The sequence below is a fragment of the Triturus cristatus genome, chromosome 2_1 (assembly GCF_964204655.1).
Source record: "Triturus cristatus chromosome 2_1, aTriCri1.1, whole genome shotgun sequence".
NCBI lineage: Eukaryota > Metazoa > Chordata > Amphibia > Caudata > Salamandridae > Triturus > Triturus cristatus.
This window is the reverse complement of record NC_140581.1, coordinates 450,310,370-450,327,833: the sequence shown is the minus strand read 5'-3', so window position 1 is coordinate 450,327,833 and position 17,464 is coordinate 450,310,370. Positions and strand designations below refer to the sequence as shown.

The following is a 17,464-nucleotide window of genomic DNA, read 5'->3' as shown; positions in this document are numbered from 1 at the left end:
GAACCGTCGATAAGAGGGATCCAGTGGGCCCCTGGCTTCGAGGATCGTCTTTTCGTTGTACACGGACGACATTCTTTTATACCTCACCTCACCACGTAAGTCACTCAATGTGCTCTTTGACATCCTCACTTCCTTCGGCAAGAACTCTGGTTTGATCATTAACTGGTCCAAATCTTGTGTCTATGCTATATCCGGTGGCTTCTCTCTCTTGCCTTCTCGTTTTCCCATTAAGGCGTCCAGCTCCGGCTTTACGTACCTGGGGGTGTACGTCTCATTGGATCCTACTGTCCGCTACGGGCATAATCTCCTCTCTCCACTTCGGAGATTGAGGTTAGACGTGGCCCGTTGGCGTAAGCTTCCCTTGTCTCCCCTCGGTCGCGCTGCACTTTTTAAAATGATGTCTCTTCCCCGATTTCTTTACGCACTTCAGAACTCCTTTGATATTATTCCGGCGGCCTACTTCAGGGAAGTGGAGTGCTTACAAAGGAGACTTGTTTGGGGCGGTCGTGCACGTATTGCTCTTGTTAAACTGACTCTCCCCTGGTACGACGGGGGCATCGCCCTCCCGGACATCAGGAGGTACTATTGGGCTTCCCAGCTATCTGCTATTAACCATGCCACGTACTCACCTGGTCCGAATCCGGCTTTCGAAATGGATAGATTTTTGTTGCCTGGCGGCAACTTTAACAGAACGCTTTACTCTCGATCGGCTGGGAGGACCTTAACCGGTCCCACTAAGATTGCGGTACGCTTGTGGAAGGCTGCGAATGTGGCCATGGGCTGGAATGATCGCTTGACGGGCGCGACACCCTTGTTTGCGTCTGATAAATTGGGCAGCCTCTGGACGACGAAGGGATTCGAGCGGTGGGACACAATTGGCATCAGCAGAGTAGGTGACCTTTGGGTGAAGGGTGCGGTTAAATCCTTCGCTGCGCTGCAGAGTGAGTACGAATTGAGTGAGAGGGAGTTCTTTCGGTACGTTCAGGTTCGCAACGCTTTGCTCTCGGCCATTGGGGCGGGGACTGCAGTCCCTGTGTCTTCGCCACTCGAGGACCGCATACTCCACGGTCACTTGCCCGACAGTACTATTTCCCTTATCTATAAAAAACTAATAAACATTCGGGCGGATCTCCTCGTGCGTCTGCGGGAGGCGTGGATCGGGGATGGGGTGGAACTGGACGACGAGGACTGGCAGTCTGCGCTGTCCTCCCCTAAGGAGGTGGCTATACCCGCGCGTCTCCGTCTTGTCCAGCTTAAAATTCTCCACCGTGTCTACGTGACGGGCCCTCGTTTAGTTCAGATGGGTTTCTCGGAAGACGGGCTCTGTAGGCGCGGCTGTGGGCTCAGCGCCACTTTTCTCCATGTTCTCTGGGAGTGCCGTCAGGTTGCGGAGTATTGGCGCCGGGTGCATGCGGTCATGGAATGTGTCACCGGGGTCGCCCTGTTGCCTGAGGTTCGCCGATGTGTGCTGAACGTGTGGGAGCCTAACGATTATAATGCGGCTCAGACTCGGTGGGCGGCCCTTGGGAACATGGTTGCTAAGAGGGACATCGCACAGCTTTGGGGTTCCCGGCGGCCTCCCACTGTGTCGGTATGGAAGGAGAACATGGACTGGTGCATGTGCAGAGAGAAGACTGTGTATGTGGCCCGGGGCAAGCCGGGGGCGTGGGGTAGAATTTGGGGCCAGTGGAACGCGTACCGTGGGAACATCTGCACACCCCCCCTCGTGGACTCATCTGATGTTGCCTTGTCCCCCTGATCCTGAGGTTCCCGGACTATTGCATTTCACCTGTAGATGGTTGTGGCTCTCCCGTCGCCCCCACCTCCCCCTTGATCATCCTCATTGACCACCCGAGGGTGGAGTTGGTACTGTGTGGTCCCCCAGCCGTGGTTAGACGCCTCTTTTTGATGGTTTCCGCCTTGTTTTTTGGTATTATTTTCTTTTTTTCTTTTTGTTTGTATTCCTAAAAATTTCTGTCTCCGGATAACTTCTGAGGTGCATCCGTACTCTGTCAATTCGGCTGAGCCCCAGGGGGCCTATTGCTTCCTTGATGTTGTTGAACATGTACATATTAGCGGCCGGCCCTGGTGGTTGTAGGCCCATGTTTGTATTGATTTTTATGTGCAAAAAAGGTTTTTCAAAAAAAAAACCAAAAAAAACAAAAAACACATGATGGTTGTAGGCATGGGGCTGTGTAATGTGTAGTCATGCTGAATAAAGGTTTTGGAAAACAAAACAAAAATAAAAAAAAAACAACAGCTTAAAACAGACCACAGTATTGCAACTCCTCAAACGGCACTCCCCGATATTGTCCTTTTACAGGAGACTCACTTATTGGGGAACCAATGCAAAGTCCTAAACAGATATGGCTATACCTTGCTATCACATACGGGATATACCTCTGGGTCCAGAGGCACTGGCATTCTGGGAAAGAACTCCCTCCCCTTCATCCAGGAAGGCTCTTGGACAGACTCATTGGGGAGGTTTACAGTGATGAGTGGGATGTGGGAAGGTAGGAGGCTAAATTTAAGTTCCTTTTATGCCCCCTCGGGATTGCAGCCGGCGGCACGGGATGCGATAGAATCGATGTTGGTCGAACTACTGGAGGGAAGATGGGTAATTGGAGGCGACATGAACAATGTCATGTCACTCGACCTCAATGTCCTGGGAGGCCAGACGATGGGACAACGAACAGGGCCACAGCGGGAATTCCTCCGCACTATGGGGCTGGGGGACATTTGGCAAAATCAACATCCATATACTAGGAAGTTCACATACAGCGCTACGTCGCACGATCTAGGGGAATTTCATAAGGCAACACACATCGCAAGAGGTGTGTCGGATCATAAGGGCCCCCATGGGGACAGAATGCTCCCCCCGAGAATCGACCCCATGCATCTTAAAGATCAAAAAACTAAAATAGCCGCTAAGACAGGGACCGGACAAATGTTTGAGGAAAATAGGGGTTCGGTGACATCGGCACTGCCTCTCTGGGAAGCCTATAAGGAGGTAATCAGAGGCCAGATCCAACCATTTATTGGGGCAGGGGAAAAAAGCTGCAATGTCTAGCCCTGGAAGATACTATCTCTAAGCTGGAAGCACAGGTGGTGGAGAAAGGGGCAGAAGATGCAGAGCAAAGACACCGACTGGGGCTCTGGCAGAAGGAATACCGGCAAGGGCAACACAACACAGATTATATGAGGTAGGCAATATAGCATCCAAACTCCTAGCCTGGCTAGATAAAAGGAGAACTAATCATAACAGATGGACAGGGCTGAATTCACGTTACAGGCAGTGAGATAGCGGAGGCCTTCGACTCATATTACGAATCCCTATAATCTTCGGTAGATCGGAAGTCGGAGGAAGAATGTACAGAGTTTCTCCGGGATATTCAACTACCAAGACTGTCCATGGAGAACTGTGAGATGCTGGCGGAGGACCTCTCGATAGAGGAAATTAAAAGTGCGACTCGTCTTCTGCAGACAGGAAAGGCAGTGGGGCCCAACGGCCTACCAGTAAAGCTATTTAAATGCACTCTAGACCACACAGCAGAGCACCTCCACAACATGTTTATTGAGGCCCGGGAGGGGTAGGCACTCCAACACCAGCAAACAGCTCTAATTGTAGTAATATCTAAAGAGGGCAAACCCCGACCAAGTGTGGGTCATACCGCCCGATATCACACCTAAACTAGGAGCATAAAGTACTAGCCAAGACTCTCTCAATCCGACTCGGTAGGGTCATAACTTCACTCATTCACCCAGACCAGGCATGGTTTATGCCCCACAGACTAACACCACCACCAGAGTAGTGACCACACCGCAGAACCCAAGGGCAGGGAAAGAAGAAAGAAGAACAAGCAGAAACCTTCGCAGTCACTCTGCCAGCACATAGACAGCCTCCCATCCCTGTGCCCCGATGTAGGAGGGAAAGAAGGCTGAAGAGGCTCGTGCCCTCACAGCAGATGAACCAAAGGTAAGGACGGAGAGGCCGAAGCACCCCACTCCCCCACAAGGCAACATAGCTGCCGCCCAATGCCAAGGCAGGAAAGGCGGAAGAAGAAGAAGCTTAGAGGGCCCAAGGAAACGAGGGAAAAGAAGGCGAACCCACTCCAGATGGAGAGCAGCCTGCCAGCCAGAACAGCGCTGGCAGTCAAGCCGCCAGAAGCATGAACACAGCCCGAGGCCCCAGGAAGGCAGAGTTGGCGACGCCTGGCAAGGGAGAACACAGGATCATCCCAGACCTCAGGACGGGAGCAGGGAGAGGAGGAGATGTCCGGGCACCCCACTACGAGTGGCCGCGCACACGACCTCAGGAAGCAAAAGCAACCTACCGAAACGCCATGGAGAACAGGCACCTGAAGGCGACCAGAACCCTCTAGCAGAGCGCAAGCTATAGGACAGCTACCACTACCCCCACATAGGGTACGTTAAGTCCCAAGATATGGGAACCCTCTTAGGAAGAACTTTCGCAGCAGAGGAAAAAACAAAAGAGCCACGGGGAAAAAAACACCCCCCACTGAAGGCTTGACAAGCAGCCCAAGCAAAGCAGAAGGCCCATTCACAGGGCCAAGTCTGCACAACAACTCCTGCAGAATCCACACACCATCAACACAAGGGCCGTCCAGCAGCTAACAATGCCAAAGTCCCAAGGAAGGACGTAAACGGCCAGAAAACACTCCACAGCTAGAACAACCGGCCTAAGAAGGCCCAGAAGCAACCCAACTCAGAAGTCACTGAGGAGGGGACGGAGGAGGAGGATAAGGCGGAGGAGGAGGAGGAGGACGGAGCCCTGCCAAGAGCCTGTGGATGGCGGAGTCGGCCGGGGCATGGAACAACCGGCTGCCATCAAATGCCATCTATGAGTCGCTCCCGAATATTCTCAGGGAATACTCCGTCCCGAAGCCAAGCATTGCGACGGAGAGCGACTGAGGAAGCCATGGCCCGGCCAGCACCTCTGAAATGTCCAGAGCGGAGAATAAACGCCGCAAGCTCCCAGCCATCCAAAGCGTGATGCCGTAAGTCCACTGGACCAGACTCCTGGGACGCCGCAGATCCCAGAGACTCAGCCAAGTCCCACAAACAGGAGGAGGCCCTAGCCAGCACACACAAGGTGTTAAGGGCCCCTAGGGCCGCGCTGGTCGAGGCGAACATGCTACGCCCCCAAGAGTCCAGCCAGCTGGCCTCTCGGGACGGCGGAGTCAACAGTGGCGGCAGGGAGGGAAAAGCAGTCAGCAAAAGAGGACTGGCGGCTGAGGGGTGAAGGGAAAGACACACCGGGTCACTCCGCGCCGGCACATAAGATGCTGCGGCACCGGGTCCCCTGAGGCAGGGCGCCTCCAAGCCCCCGTCAAGGAAGAAAGGAGCGAACCTTCAAAGGGATGTAAGATTTCCCTCCCACCAGAGCCCTGGTGGAGGACCTTTAATAGATGGTCCGCCGGAAAGTGAGCCACCGGGTCATCCATGCGCAGGATGCCCACAGCCGTGGACACCGCGTGAGCGAAGGCCGCCCCGCCTCCGTAGGGCCCCGCGGTGGAGAAAGCAGCTCCTCCGTGGGCAATGGATGCAAACTAAGGCGGCCGTCCCCGAGGCCAAGCGGGACCGGCAAGGCCCAGACCTGGAAGTCAGAAGGAGCCGAAGAATGAGGGACCTGCCGCTCTTCCGACGAACACCTCTGCCTCCGGAAGGGCGGGGAGCCAGTGAAAAAGCCACCATACGGCGACCAGTCTCTGGGGAGGACGACACCAATATACGGCCTGCCTCCGGAGAAGGACTGTCCGAAGACCAATCCGCGGTACGACCCCTGCGCGGAGCCGTAGAGTCCGCTGCTCGTGGTAGGACGTCGGCACCAGCTGGCGTCACCAGACAAGGTACCTCCAAGCCACCCCGCACTGGAGACCGGAGCGGAGACCGGAGTAGAGCTGGAGCCGCAACGGCCTCGGGGCGACGCCGGAAACCCGCCGACCCGACCCCGCCGAGGCAGCCACCTGCGCGGGGGAACGAGACAGGTCTGGGGAGTGGCATGAAGCCCTCCAACAGCTGCGGCCCAGAATGAGGCGAAGATCGCTCGGCAACCCATGTGGCAGTGCCAGGGACGATTCAACCTCCGACGAGGCAGCCGCCTGTGGGGAGGGACGGGAGGGACCCGGAGCAGGACAAGGAGGGTCCCTAACCCATGTGGCTCCGCACGGTCCAGCTGCTGCCGGCGCCTAAGACAGGACCACCTTGTCAAAGGACCGAGAGGGGCTCGGGGATGCGACCCGAGCCCCAGTGACCTCCCGCGACACCACAGGAACCCCCGCAGGAGTTTGCGGCGAGGCAGAGACGCCGTGGCCTGAAGGAGGTGCCCCAGAGGAGGCGCACCCCAACAGTACCACATCCTCCAAGCCTGGATCCGAACCAGTCGGCGCCGTGGCCGGAGCCGCCGCCGCAGAGGGCGAGGGATCCGTCAACTCCCCAGGAGGGGAAGGAGGAGGAGACGCCAGTGAGGCCTGCAAAGCCGCCGCATATGTCTCCATTTGGACTCTCAACACCCTAACACCGGGAAACGGTGGATAGGACGACATGTGGGGCCGCATCACCAGCGGAGAGTCCACACCCCCGGTAGGCCGGAAACCAGCCCCCAGGGACAAACTGCAACACTTACCCACCGGGGAGCGATGCTCACGTGACATCGGAGAAAGGCGAGGACGATGACCACGGCCGTATCTGAAGCCGTCTACCGAAGCAGACCAAGGGGAGGACGTCGACCTGGAGAGACGCGCCGAGAGAAGTTTCATTCAGCGCTCCTGCCGCGACTTCGGCTTCAACTGTAGGCACGCCGTACAATCTGTGGTGCCGTGATCCTCGCCAAAACACCACATAAAAATGAGGTGAGGGTCCGTCGCCGACATAAGACGCCCACAAGACGTGAAGGCATTCGCACACTGTTCCTTCAAAGAAATGGAAGAAAAAAGGGGCCCTAACAGGCCCGTAGCAAGGATCGGATCCGCGTTGCACGCGGAAAAGGAAAAAACTGACGTAGGCGCGCCGGGGCGGGTCTTATGTGACCTCGCTGACGTCACGTACACGGTAGACGCCTGGGAGGAGTCGCGTGATGAAATCCCGCCCCCGGCGTGCCGGGATGCTGTGGCAAAAAAGTTAACGGATCCAGTCTCACGCCTGGGGATAATTCTACGTGAAGGAATCTGCGGCTAGTAGTCTCTATCAGATTGTGTGAGCTAGGTGAACCTCCCTATACCACAAACCATTAGCGAGGGTGCGGGTCAACTTCTTGACGTCTCGAATCTTCAAGCAACAGAAGGGGACTCAACAGGGCTGCGCACTCTCCCCACTCCTGTTCGCTTTGGCTCTTGAGCCACTGGCTGCGTGGTTATGGCAGGATCCCCTGATATGGGGTATCCCGATCGGGGATGAAGGGGAGAACGCATTTCCCTCTACGCCGATGACTTACTCCTATATGTTGAAAGCCCAGGCACTCAATTGATAGAATCTTTCAGATCTTTGGAGACCACTCTGGCTACTGCATCAACTGGGACAAGTCGTTATTGTTTCCATTGGTGGGGGGTATGCCTGCCCTCACCTCCAGAAGCCAACTTCCGGTGGAGACGTCCTCCAAATATCTAGGGATATATATAACTAGGGACCCACATGAGTTTTACCAGAAAAACGCAGAGACCCAGTTACTAAGATTTGTCATGAACGCAAAACACTTGCTTCCTCTTACGTTAGAGGCAGGTGCCACACTATTGAAGATGATGACACTCCCACAGCTGCTACACAGAATCCAGAATACACCCTGAGATTCCGAGGGTATTTTTTAAAAAAATAGACTCCGAAGTCAGGGCGCTCATATGAAACGGATACGCGCCACGCATAGCTTTACGCAAACTAAATAGCGGAGTCTATGAGGGAGGACTGGCTATACCAAATATCAAGGCCTACGATTGGGTCTCTCAAGTGGTATGTATCAATGACTGGGTCGTCACTGACAGATCGGATCCAACATTCCGGATAGATATAGGGGCGATGGGAACCAGGGACTATCCCTTCCTCCTGTGCAACAAACCGAAATTGATTGACCCCCTTACACGCTAACAGTGTTGAAAGCATGGCACGCCTCTGCAGGGTTCTTGGGTTGGGACAGGAAGTTGACAGGGATGACCTCTCTTTGGTATAGTGAACAACTGGCAGAGTTGGGCCAACTCAGGAAGTTCGAAAAGTGGAAACTTAAGGGTCTAGACAGTTTGGGGATGTTTGGAGAGGCCAGGCCTATATCACATTCCAAACGCTACAAAACAAATTCGAAATGGGGCAATGGGAGCGGTTGAGATACATTCAACTGGGACATGCCCTAAAGCACTATATCAGGGAAGGTACTGGTGGTCGGCTGCTCACTGACCCCCTAAATGCTAAGGCCATCTCACTAATATACAAAAAGAATCATTAATAATTCCCCGGACCCCTACTTGAAAATAAAGGCCACCTGGGAAGGAGACATAGGGCAGCTTGACGATGAAGAATGGACAGGAGCACTTCAGAGCCCACGAGAAGTAGCAATCCACTCCAGATTCCATCTAATCCAACTGAAAGTCCTGCATCGAGTCTATTACCCCAGACCACTACTCCACAACATAGCCCGTGCAGACAATAGTCTCTGTCAGAGAGGCTGCAGACAGGAGGGGACATTCATACATACACTGTGGGAATGCCTGAAGATACAAAACTACTGGGCAAAGATACGAGATACCATGGTGGGGGTGATGGGAGTAGAGGTCCCATTGGAACAAATAGTTCATGTTGATGATTTCTGGAGATGAGGAATGGCCCAGATATACGAGGATATGGTTGACCCTAGCGGCCGTGGACGCCAAACGAAATATAGCAAAACATTGTGTTATATTCCATATAGGTACTATAATATAGACCTCGGTAAACTAGTTACCCTTCACCTATATTCTCTCCCTACATTACACTTGTCACGGTTAAGAGGGACTGACCTTTTACCTAGATATTACACTGCATTCAGAATGAGGGTTTTCCTAGTTCAAAATCTCATACTTTATGCATGAGGGTTCTTGGAAGAACAGCAGGACTGCCATCTCCTGTATAAAATCTATGTACAAAGTTCAGGTCCAATGTCATCCTTAGGCGGACACAGTAACACAGCAAGGTAGGACCCCTGGGGACACCCATGGGTATATATACATCACATCTTGCTAAGATAGCTAGAGGAGACCGAGACTTCCTGGCCGACACACTGACCAGAGATGCTGAGGTTCCTGCATGCAAACACTCCAGCTTGCAGTGGTCTGACATCCCTCCGGGGTGTCTAGCTCGAGACCAGGACGGGGTCCCACAGTCTCACTTAAGGTAATGGGGTTGACTAGATCCAATAGGAATTCTTGGCTTCACACCTACACCCATGCAAGATACACTTAGTTACATATAGTTAGGGAGGCATCGTAGGAGTACGCACCTTTTATTATTATTTGTTTTATATACTTGAATGTATTCATGATTTTAGTACAATGGTAGAACTATACCATCCTTTTACTTTCATAGTACTGTTAATCATTTACATCCTATACTGTCTGTTAACGGTTGTTGCAGCACATCTATTCTACACCAGAATAACAGTTCAATAAATGTTTATTGAAAACGCCCAGCTTGTTTATTTTGTGCATCTCTCAAACTAAGTAAGCACAAGTGAAATCCAACTTAGATTGGTACCAACAAGCAGAACAGACTATATATAAAGCTAGAGGTTGTCTGCAAAAATGGGAGAAAATATGGGGCCCTTGGAGTGTTTTCCGAGGACTGTAGACGTGTGTGGGGGGGGGGGGGGGGGGGGGGGGGGGTTCCATTTAATTCACTGTGATTGCCCCCAGTAGGGCCAGCATCACTCGGGATCCGCCTCCAACACCACTGTATCCATTCACACACCCTGTTAAGAAGGAAGTCTCCGGTCCACAGGCCCAGGTGCTCCAGAGAACCAGGAGGCTGCCAGTCAACAAGCTCAAGTCACTGGTGCTCCAGTCTGGGACGCCCCGGTCTACTCAGGGCTCCCAGGTGCAAACTCCTAGATTTTTCCCATCTGTGGCACGGGGGAGGGGAACGATTGTCACACCTCCACCATGGATAACGCCCATTCATCAGCGCAGGCCTCCAGATGAAGTTCCTAACCCCCAGGACCCATCGCCAGCCCGTACCCGGATGAGGATCAAGCAGCACACAGGGAGAGAAGGAGGGAAGCAACACCATTGGGTCCCTTGCCAGTTGAAAAGTCTCTCTGCTGGGAGGTCTCTGCTGGTAGGGACAAAACTGCTCTGATGCAGGCTTAGTAGCAGGGCTCTCCCAGTGGCCAACTCACCTCTCTGACACAACGGCTATGGCCTGCCATCTTGAAAGGTGGCCAGCCACGTAGTTCCAATGCCCCCGGGATCCAGACAGATGATATTAGCAATGGTAGGGGATACCTCCTCCATCAGCAATCCTTCGCTGCATTTCCCAGGCAATTTTGGGCAAAAGGGGGGCCTAGGATGCAGGAGGATATTGGATGAAGCCTGGCACGCTAGGACAATGCTTGTTGTTGGTCATCTTGTTGAAGTCGCCGACCCTTAATTCAAATGGTATTTAATATCCAAAGAAAGCTGGGAAATAGCCAGGTTTTTATTTAAATGCCTCTACACTCTATCTGAATTTTTAGTACTTACCTTGGCACTGACCCAGGAACTCTCAAACCTATTGTCATTCGGAAGCACAGAAAATCTGATAGACATGTCTCCCTCACTAATGCACCTGCTTGATTCACCTCTTCAACCTGCAACATCAGCCCTTTATTGCAGGCTGTACAGGGAGTATACATAGTTGCAGGAGCACCTCAGAGGTGTTCCTACTGTCATGAAGGTCAGCAGAGCACCCATGTACATTGTAAACTAATACACTGATGGTACAGATGGAGTTGCGATGCGAAGACAGATGTAGCATGTCATCATAACAAAGGACGTCCAATGGCTGGTTTTCAAGCAGGTTATCTATACACAATTGCTTTGAGAGTCATGCAGTTGTCAGTAATTAATTTTCACATCTTTTTTATTTAACAGATCTTTGTATTGATATAAAAAAAACAATGAATTTTTCAAGTTACATGTTCAATCGCATATCCACAGATCATGCTCCCTCCTCAAAAGACTACATTTTTGATATATTGATCAATTGTCCAATATTTTTATACATAATGTTTCATTACACTATGCTACTCTTGGCTGTTCAGTTTTCACATAGCTCGGTAATTTGACCAATTTTCCTAAACATTCAAATGTTTCTTGGGCCATACGCTGGCCTCATACAATAAGGTCAAAGATCCTGCACATATCTAGCCTCTATAATCTAGTGTCAATATAGCTAGTCGATGCCATTCTTTGGAACCCAATTAGCATGTGGATCTGAAGTAACCCAAAGTGAAGTTACTGTTGTAATTTTCGTCGCCCAATGTATTTGTGTTATGGTGGTGTTCCACGGGTCTAATTATAGTCTAGTTGCAGAAGAAGATCTCCAACAAGGTTTACCTTGAGTACAATTGGTGCAGTGATTAAGCTGCACCTAACACCCAGATATCTGTTCTCTATGTTGGTTCAGATTCAAATTCATACATCCTTTTATTAATCAACTGTAGATGTGCAGCTCTGCAATATGACAGAAGGTCTACTATACCAAGGTCACCATCATAGGTAGATTTACAGCATTTACTCATGGGCAAAGTCCATTCCAATATATAAACTATAGTAATGATGTAAAAGTCTTAAAGATAGAGGGAAGAAGTTTAAATCGGTAATTGTGAATGGCGTTCAGACTTTTTGGGAGTACAATTGTTTTTATTAGAGCAATCCTACTCATCGATGAAAGACGTAGCAAGGACCACTGAAAAGTATCTTTCTGAGTAGTTTAGTAGGTCTATACAAAGTTAAAGATTAAGGACAAGTGCCAATGCTAATTCTGTATATTTGAGGCAGACAATTAAAGAAATATTGAGCAGACAACTCACTCTAGTTCTCTGTAATAGTGAGGAGCGTTCATCTCTACCCATAGCATGGAACAACACTAATTGCTGTACAAAAGGGGGTGGTGATGGACGGAGCATCAGAACCAATCAAACACTCACACCCAGTCAACAGATCTGGGTTTGATCCATCACCGTTCTTTTGCCCACTCTGCCACCCCAGTTCAGACATGGCCATATGCAAATCAGTCTGACCCTGTGCCTCATGGGAACAGTCCAGCCCGAACTGCCAAACCATGTCTTCCCTGGACTGGAAACAAGCTTCCTAGGACCGGTTTCTGGCATACAACACTAATTGCTGACACTTCTTCATTGAAAGTAACCTATATGACATTACCTTTCAAATTAAAAACGTTTCAACATTGTAAATTATCTTCAACTTACCTCACAAATACCAGAAACCTTTACATGTCATTACATATCACTCGAACCTTTAGGAGGACTACAGCCAACTTTATTTAACTTATAAAAAATATATACGCCTGTTGATCAGCACCAAACCAACAAGTGGAAATCAGTATACATTATTACAAGGTGTAACGAACAATATGACTATGCAATAATTTTAGGCATTACTTGTGGCACAGGGTAAGATTATGGAGTCAGGACATAACTAGGCGACTTAACTAAAATACAAATGTAATGGATGAAACACTAAAAGTCCCTATACAAACAGTCCACAGTCCACTGCCATGGAACTGCCATGTTTGAGTGAATGGTAACTATGGTAGTGGTCCGAGATCATACCTCACTCCTGATCTATACAAAACTGATGATAACCTAGTCTTCTAAATATATTACCTACTCTCCACAGGTGTGAAGCGTAACCCTATACAGATATGGTATTTCAGCCTGGCAGTTTTTTTTCAACTTTTTTGCTTGTCTACATTTCTTTTTAATTTACAGTTTTTATGTGACATTCTAGTGATCTTATCCTAAGTAAACATTGGTAGTTTTCAATAAAGGGCTGTAGAAATACAACATCATGTTGCCCATTGAATTAAATGAAAAAAAGCATTTACTACTGCCGAATAAATAGATTTTTATCAAGATTACTCACACTGATTATAGGTGAAGACGTGGACAAAGTCAAACCTTGTAAATCAGACACTAAACTTGGAGAAAGAAACGCTGGTTTGGGAACTCCTTCAAGGGGCGATACTGGGTTAACTGCAGAGAAAAAAAGATTTGTTTATAAGAGCAATTTCTATTTATTAGGGTTCAATATTTTCTTATTCATTATCTTCTTACGATAATACACTATTATCATGTGTCAGGGTTGGGCCTAGAAAGAAACACTACCATTTTACATACAAGTTTTTTTCCTAAGTTGACTTCACTGGCACACAATGACGTTTGACACACATTTGCGTCCATGGAAGTATGGATTACTTTCCATGAAACTATTCTTGCTTACAAAATCAACTTTACAAGAACACTATCATGATACCTTTAACATCACATACAAGATCTATACATGCATTGTGCGAATGTTTGTTTTTGCCCATGCAGCGATACGGTTATCTATAGCACATATACGATGACTGCCTGACTAGTATCTTGGCCGAGGACAAGGATGCTGTTATTTGCAACGTCACCATATGCTGACTACAGTATCAGCCCAGCTTCTTGCTGATCCCTCAGTGAGGGATGTCCAATTTGTGGCCTCAGGGGCATCTAAAATCTTTCCGTTCAGGTAATGCGGTTGGATCATCCGATGGGCCGATATTGTCCTGGGGTCATCATCTCCTGGGGCATGGCCAGGATGTTGAGGATTCAAGGCCCCTGCGGTCCCGCCTGGCTCCCCACCTTCTGCGGGAGCCGGCATTGCTTTTGGACAGAGACTGTCCAAAAGCAATTCTGCTCCACTTCATGGAACCAAGAGCATTTCTACTGCTCTTGCTTCCATGAACCGGGCTGGAGTTTCTTATGGCTTGGTGGGAGCAGTGCTCCTGCCAAGCCATAGTAAACTGCAATGTCCAGGGGGTGGGCTCCAGGGCCATTTACGGCTCCACAAGGGGAGACGGGCAGCTCCCCTCCAACAAATCTTAAGCCCCAGGGAGGTGCTGGTCCCAGGGGTGGAGCCCCTCCACGTATTTTAATTTAATATAGCCCCGGGATGGTGGCGGTCCCAAGGGCAGCGGAGGGCTGCATGGTAACCCGCATTTTACCATATTAGCCCCGGGGAGATGATTGTCCTTGGGGCTGCTTGGGGGGCTCGGGCCTTCCAATGCACTATTATGGAATATACCCCGGAGAGGTAACGGCCCTGTGGCAGGGGGGGCTAAATTAAAAGAAGTGCGGCAGACTGCTGAAATATTTAAAAACAAAAATCATTATTGGGCACTGGGGGTCCCTGTGGGACCCCCTGAACAGACCTATGAGGTCAGGGTGTTTCTTCCCTGCCCGCTTTTCTTTTTTGTAACGTTTTTTTCTTGTGACTCGGTTCAACCGAGTCACAAGATGGCTGCCAACAAGTGTTAACAGTCAATCAGATCTCAGGCACAAGATCTGGAAGGGTCTCGAGTCCAACGCGGCCACAGTTGTATATCAGAGAAATCTTTACATTTCTCAGCAACTACTGAACGGATTTACACCATTTAACAAACAGATTGCTTTGTGGACTAAGAGCTACCTTTTTGCCAAATTTGGTGTAATTTCGTTCAGCATTTTGGGCTGAGACTAAAGTTTCCCATGGAAATTAACATGGGGAAAAAGGGTTTTGGGAGCCCCCCTTTTTCTCGGCCCCTACTTGATGGATCACCTTGAGACTTTAAGACAGCAGCTGAAGTGACTTGAATATTAGTTTTGAAAATTTGGCGAGGATTCATCAAACGACGCCAAAGTTATTGGCAAATTAAAAAGAAAGGCTCTTGCAATGGAAACCAGGTCACATATATATATATATATAATCTACTGGCGGTCGCCAGTAGATAGTTATAGTTAGGACCTATTTTCCATAGGAAATCCGCAACATTCTATTCCCAATAAGTCTGGCGCCGATTGACGAATCTTCGCGAAATACTTCAAACGCAAACTTTTGGCCAGCTCCGCTCCGCTCCTACCCTGAACGTTTTGTGGTGATTCGTCAAACGGGGGCCGAGAAAAATGGGGGGTCCCAAAACGCGTTTTCCCCATGCAATTTCCCATAGGATCTGTTGTCGCAGCTACAGCCCGAACCGCTGAACGGAATGACACCAAATTTGGCAAAGAGGTAGTCCTCAGTTCAGACTCGTGCCTTTTGCATAAATGGTGTGAATCTGTTCAGTAGTTCCTGAGAAAAGTAGGGTAAAAAAGTTAGTGATATCTATGGCGGGGAGGATCCACGGACCCTACCCGCACCGTAAGCGCACCCTCCCCGAACCGAGCGTGCACCCTCCCGATCGCGCGCAGAATGCTAATTGGCTGTCGAGTGTCTCTCTACATTCGAAACCAGGAACTGTTGGCGGCCATTTTCTGCCTCGGTAGAAGCGAGGCTGAAGAAGGAAGGGGAATAAGTGTGTAAAACATATAAAGGGGGCAGAGTGGAAATACTCTGACCCTCTAGAGGTGCTTTTAAAAAAGAAACGGCGAAATACGCGCACGGTGCGCGCATCCTAACGCGTTGGGTGCACAGATTCTCACGCGTTGGGTGCGCGGATCCACGGCAATGTTTTTTGAAAAAAGACAAGAAATCATTGGTTGTATGACTATTTGCTACACTGAAAGGTAGGGTGTATATTTCTGTTTTTTAAAGGTATGATTCTTACTGGTTAACAAAAACAGATTGTAAGGAACATTATATATGATAAGCTGATATGTTGAAAAGTCAAGCACACTTCCTGACTTGATTAGCAACATTGTGTGCTGAACTTGTGACCTGTGAGCTCAGTGCAGTGTTCCATGATCTGTTTCTATGGTAACAGGCAGAAGGCAGATTGGGGGAAGGGTTGAAATGTATTTCAGTTGGAAAGGGTTGAAATGTTTAACCAATAGAAATGTGTGTTTGCTTTTGAGTTTATGTGTGAAGGATTGTGATTTGATGTTTACATGTATATGTGTGGAAAATGAAAGGGGAACTTTTCCATTCTTTGTTTTTGCTGAGAGGTGCACAGTGCAGAGATTCTGTAAAAGAAAATATGGTGAGTGATTGATATACTTCTTAATCTACAAAAGAACTTGAAAGAGGAGTTATTTAATTGTGAGGGGATGTATATAGACTTTTTTGATTTTAATCAGACTAATGTATTTCTCCTGCTAAAGTGTAGGGAGTACGTTTTTTCTCTACAATGTGTGTGCATGTAGAAACCATTCTGTGATAAGCATTTGTGTTTTTCATGTGTTTGTAGACAGATAACTGTGCTGTTTTTATATTTTGGTAGAATTAGAAACCAGCCATTGTTTATGAATTTGTGAAATGAGTTATGTTATGTTTCTATACTAAAATGTAGTACTACTTCTAGATGAAGAAATGTGTTTTGGTATAGTGCAAGGGATAGTGTTGTTTGTCTAGAATCACACAGTGAGTCTGTGTGCATTTGGGAACCACTGTGAGAGAAGCATTTGGTAACATCATGTATTTGCTGACAGATAACTGTTTTAACTTGTCATGTTGTGAAGTTTTAGTAGCATTAGAATCCAGTCTTTGCTTATGCGTTGATTAAATGAGTCATGCTTTGACACTGATGTGCTGTACTTAAATATGTAGATTGGGTGCAGTACCATTAACTCTTCCAGACTAGTGAATGAGTTTTGGTAAACTCCTAGGATAGTGTTGCTTGTCTAAAATCACACAGTCTGTGTGCATTTGGGTAAGGATTGTGAGAGAAGCATTTGGTAACATCGTGTATTTGCTGACAGATAACTGTTTTAAAACCGGTCATGTTGTCAAGGTTTAGTAGCATTAGAAGCCAGTCTTTGCTTATGCTTTGATTAAATGAGTCAGGCTTTGACACAAAAGTGCAGTCCTGAAATATGAAGATTGTGTGCAGTTCCCTTACCACTTCCACAGTAGTGAATGATTTTTGGTAAACTACTGGGTATAGTGGTTGTTGTCTAGAATCACACTGTGTGTGTGCATTTGGGAACCACTGTGAGAGAAGTGTTTGGTAACATTGTGTATTTGCTGACAGATAACTGTTTTAAAACATGTCATGTTGTCAAGTTTTAATAGCATTAGATGACAGTTATGGCTTATGCTTTCATTATATGAGTCAGGCATTGAGAGTAAATTGCAGTTGTGAAATATGTAGATTGTGTGCAGTTCCCTTACCACTTGCACTGTAGTGAATGAGTTTAGGTAAACTCATAGGGACAGTGGTGCTTGTCTAGAATCACACTGTGAGTTAGTGTGTATTTGGGATCACTGTGAGAGAAGCATTTGGTAAAATCATGTATTTGCTGACAGATAACTAATTTAAAACC

General features: G+C 48.6%; 1 protein-coding gene across 2 annotated transcripts in view; it reads right to left on the bottom strand.

Moving 5' to 3' along the window:
• The window catches only part of AP3B1 (adaptor related protein complex 3 subunit beta 1), a 1,836,520-nt gene that overhangs the window by 493,948 nt on the left and 1,325,108 nt on the right, over positions 1–17,464 (bottom strand). For both annotated transcript variants that reach the window (XM_085632261.1, XM_085632260.1), the window contains exon 22: positions 13,122–13,231. In XM_085632261.1, the coding sequence (XP_085488387.1) occupies positions 13,122–13,231 (110 nt within the window). The remainder of the gene's footprint in view (positions 1–13,121; positions 13,232–17,464) is intronic.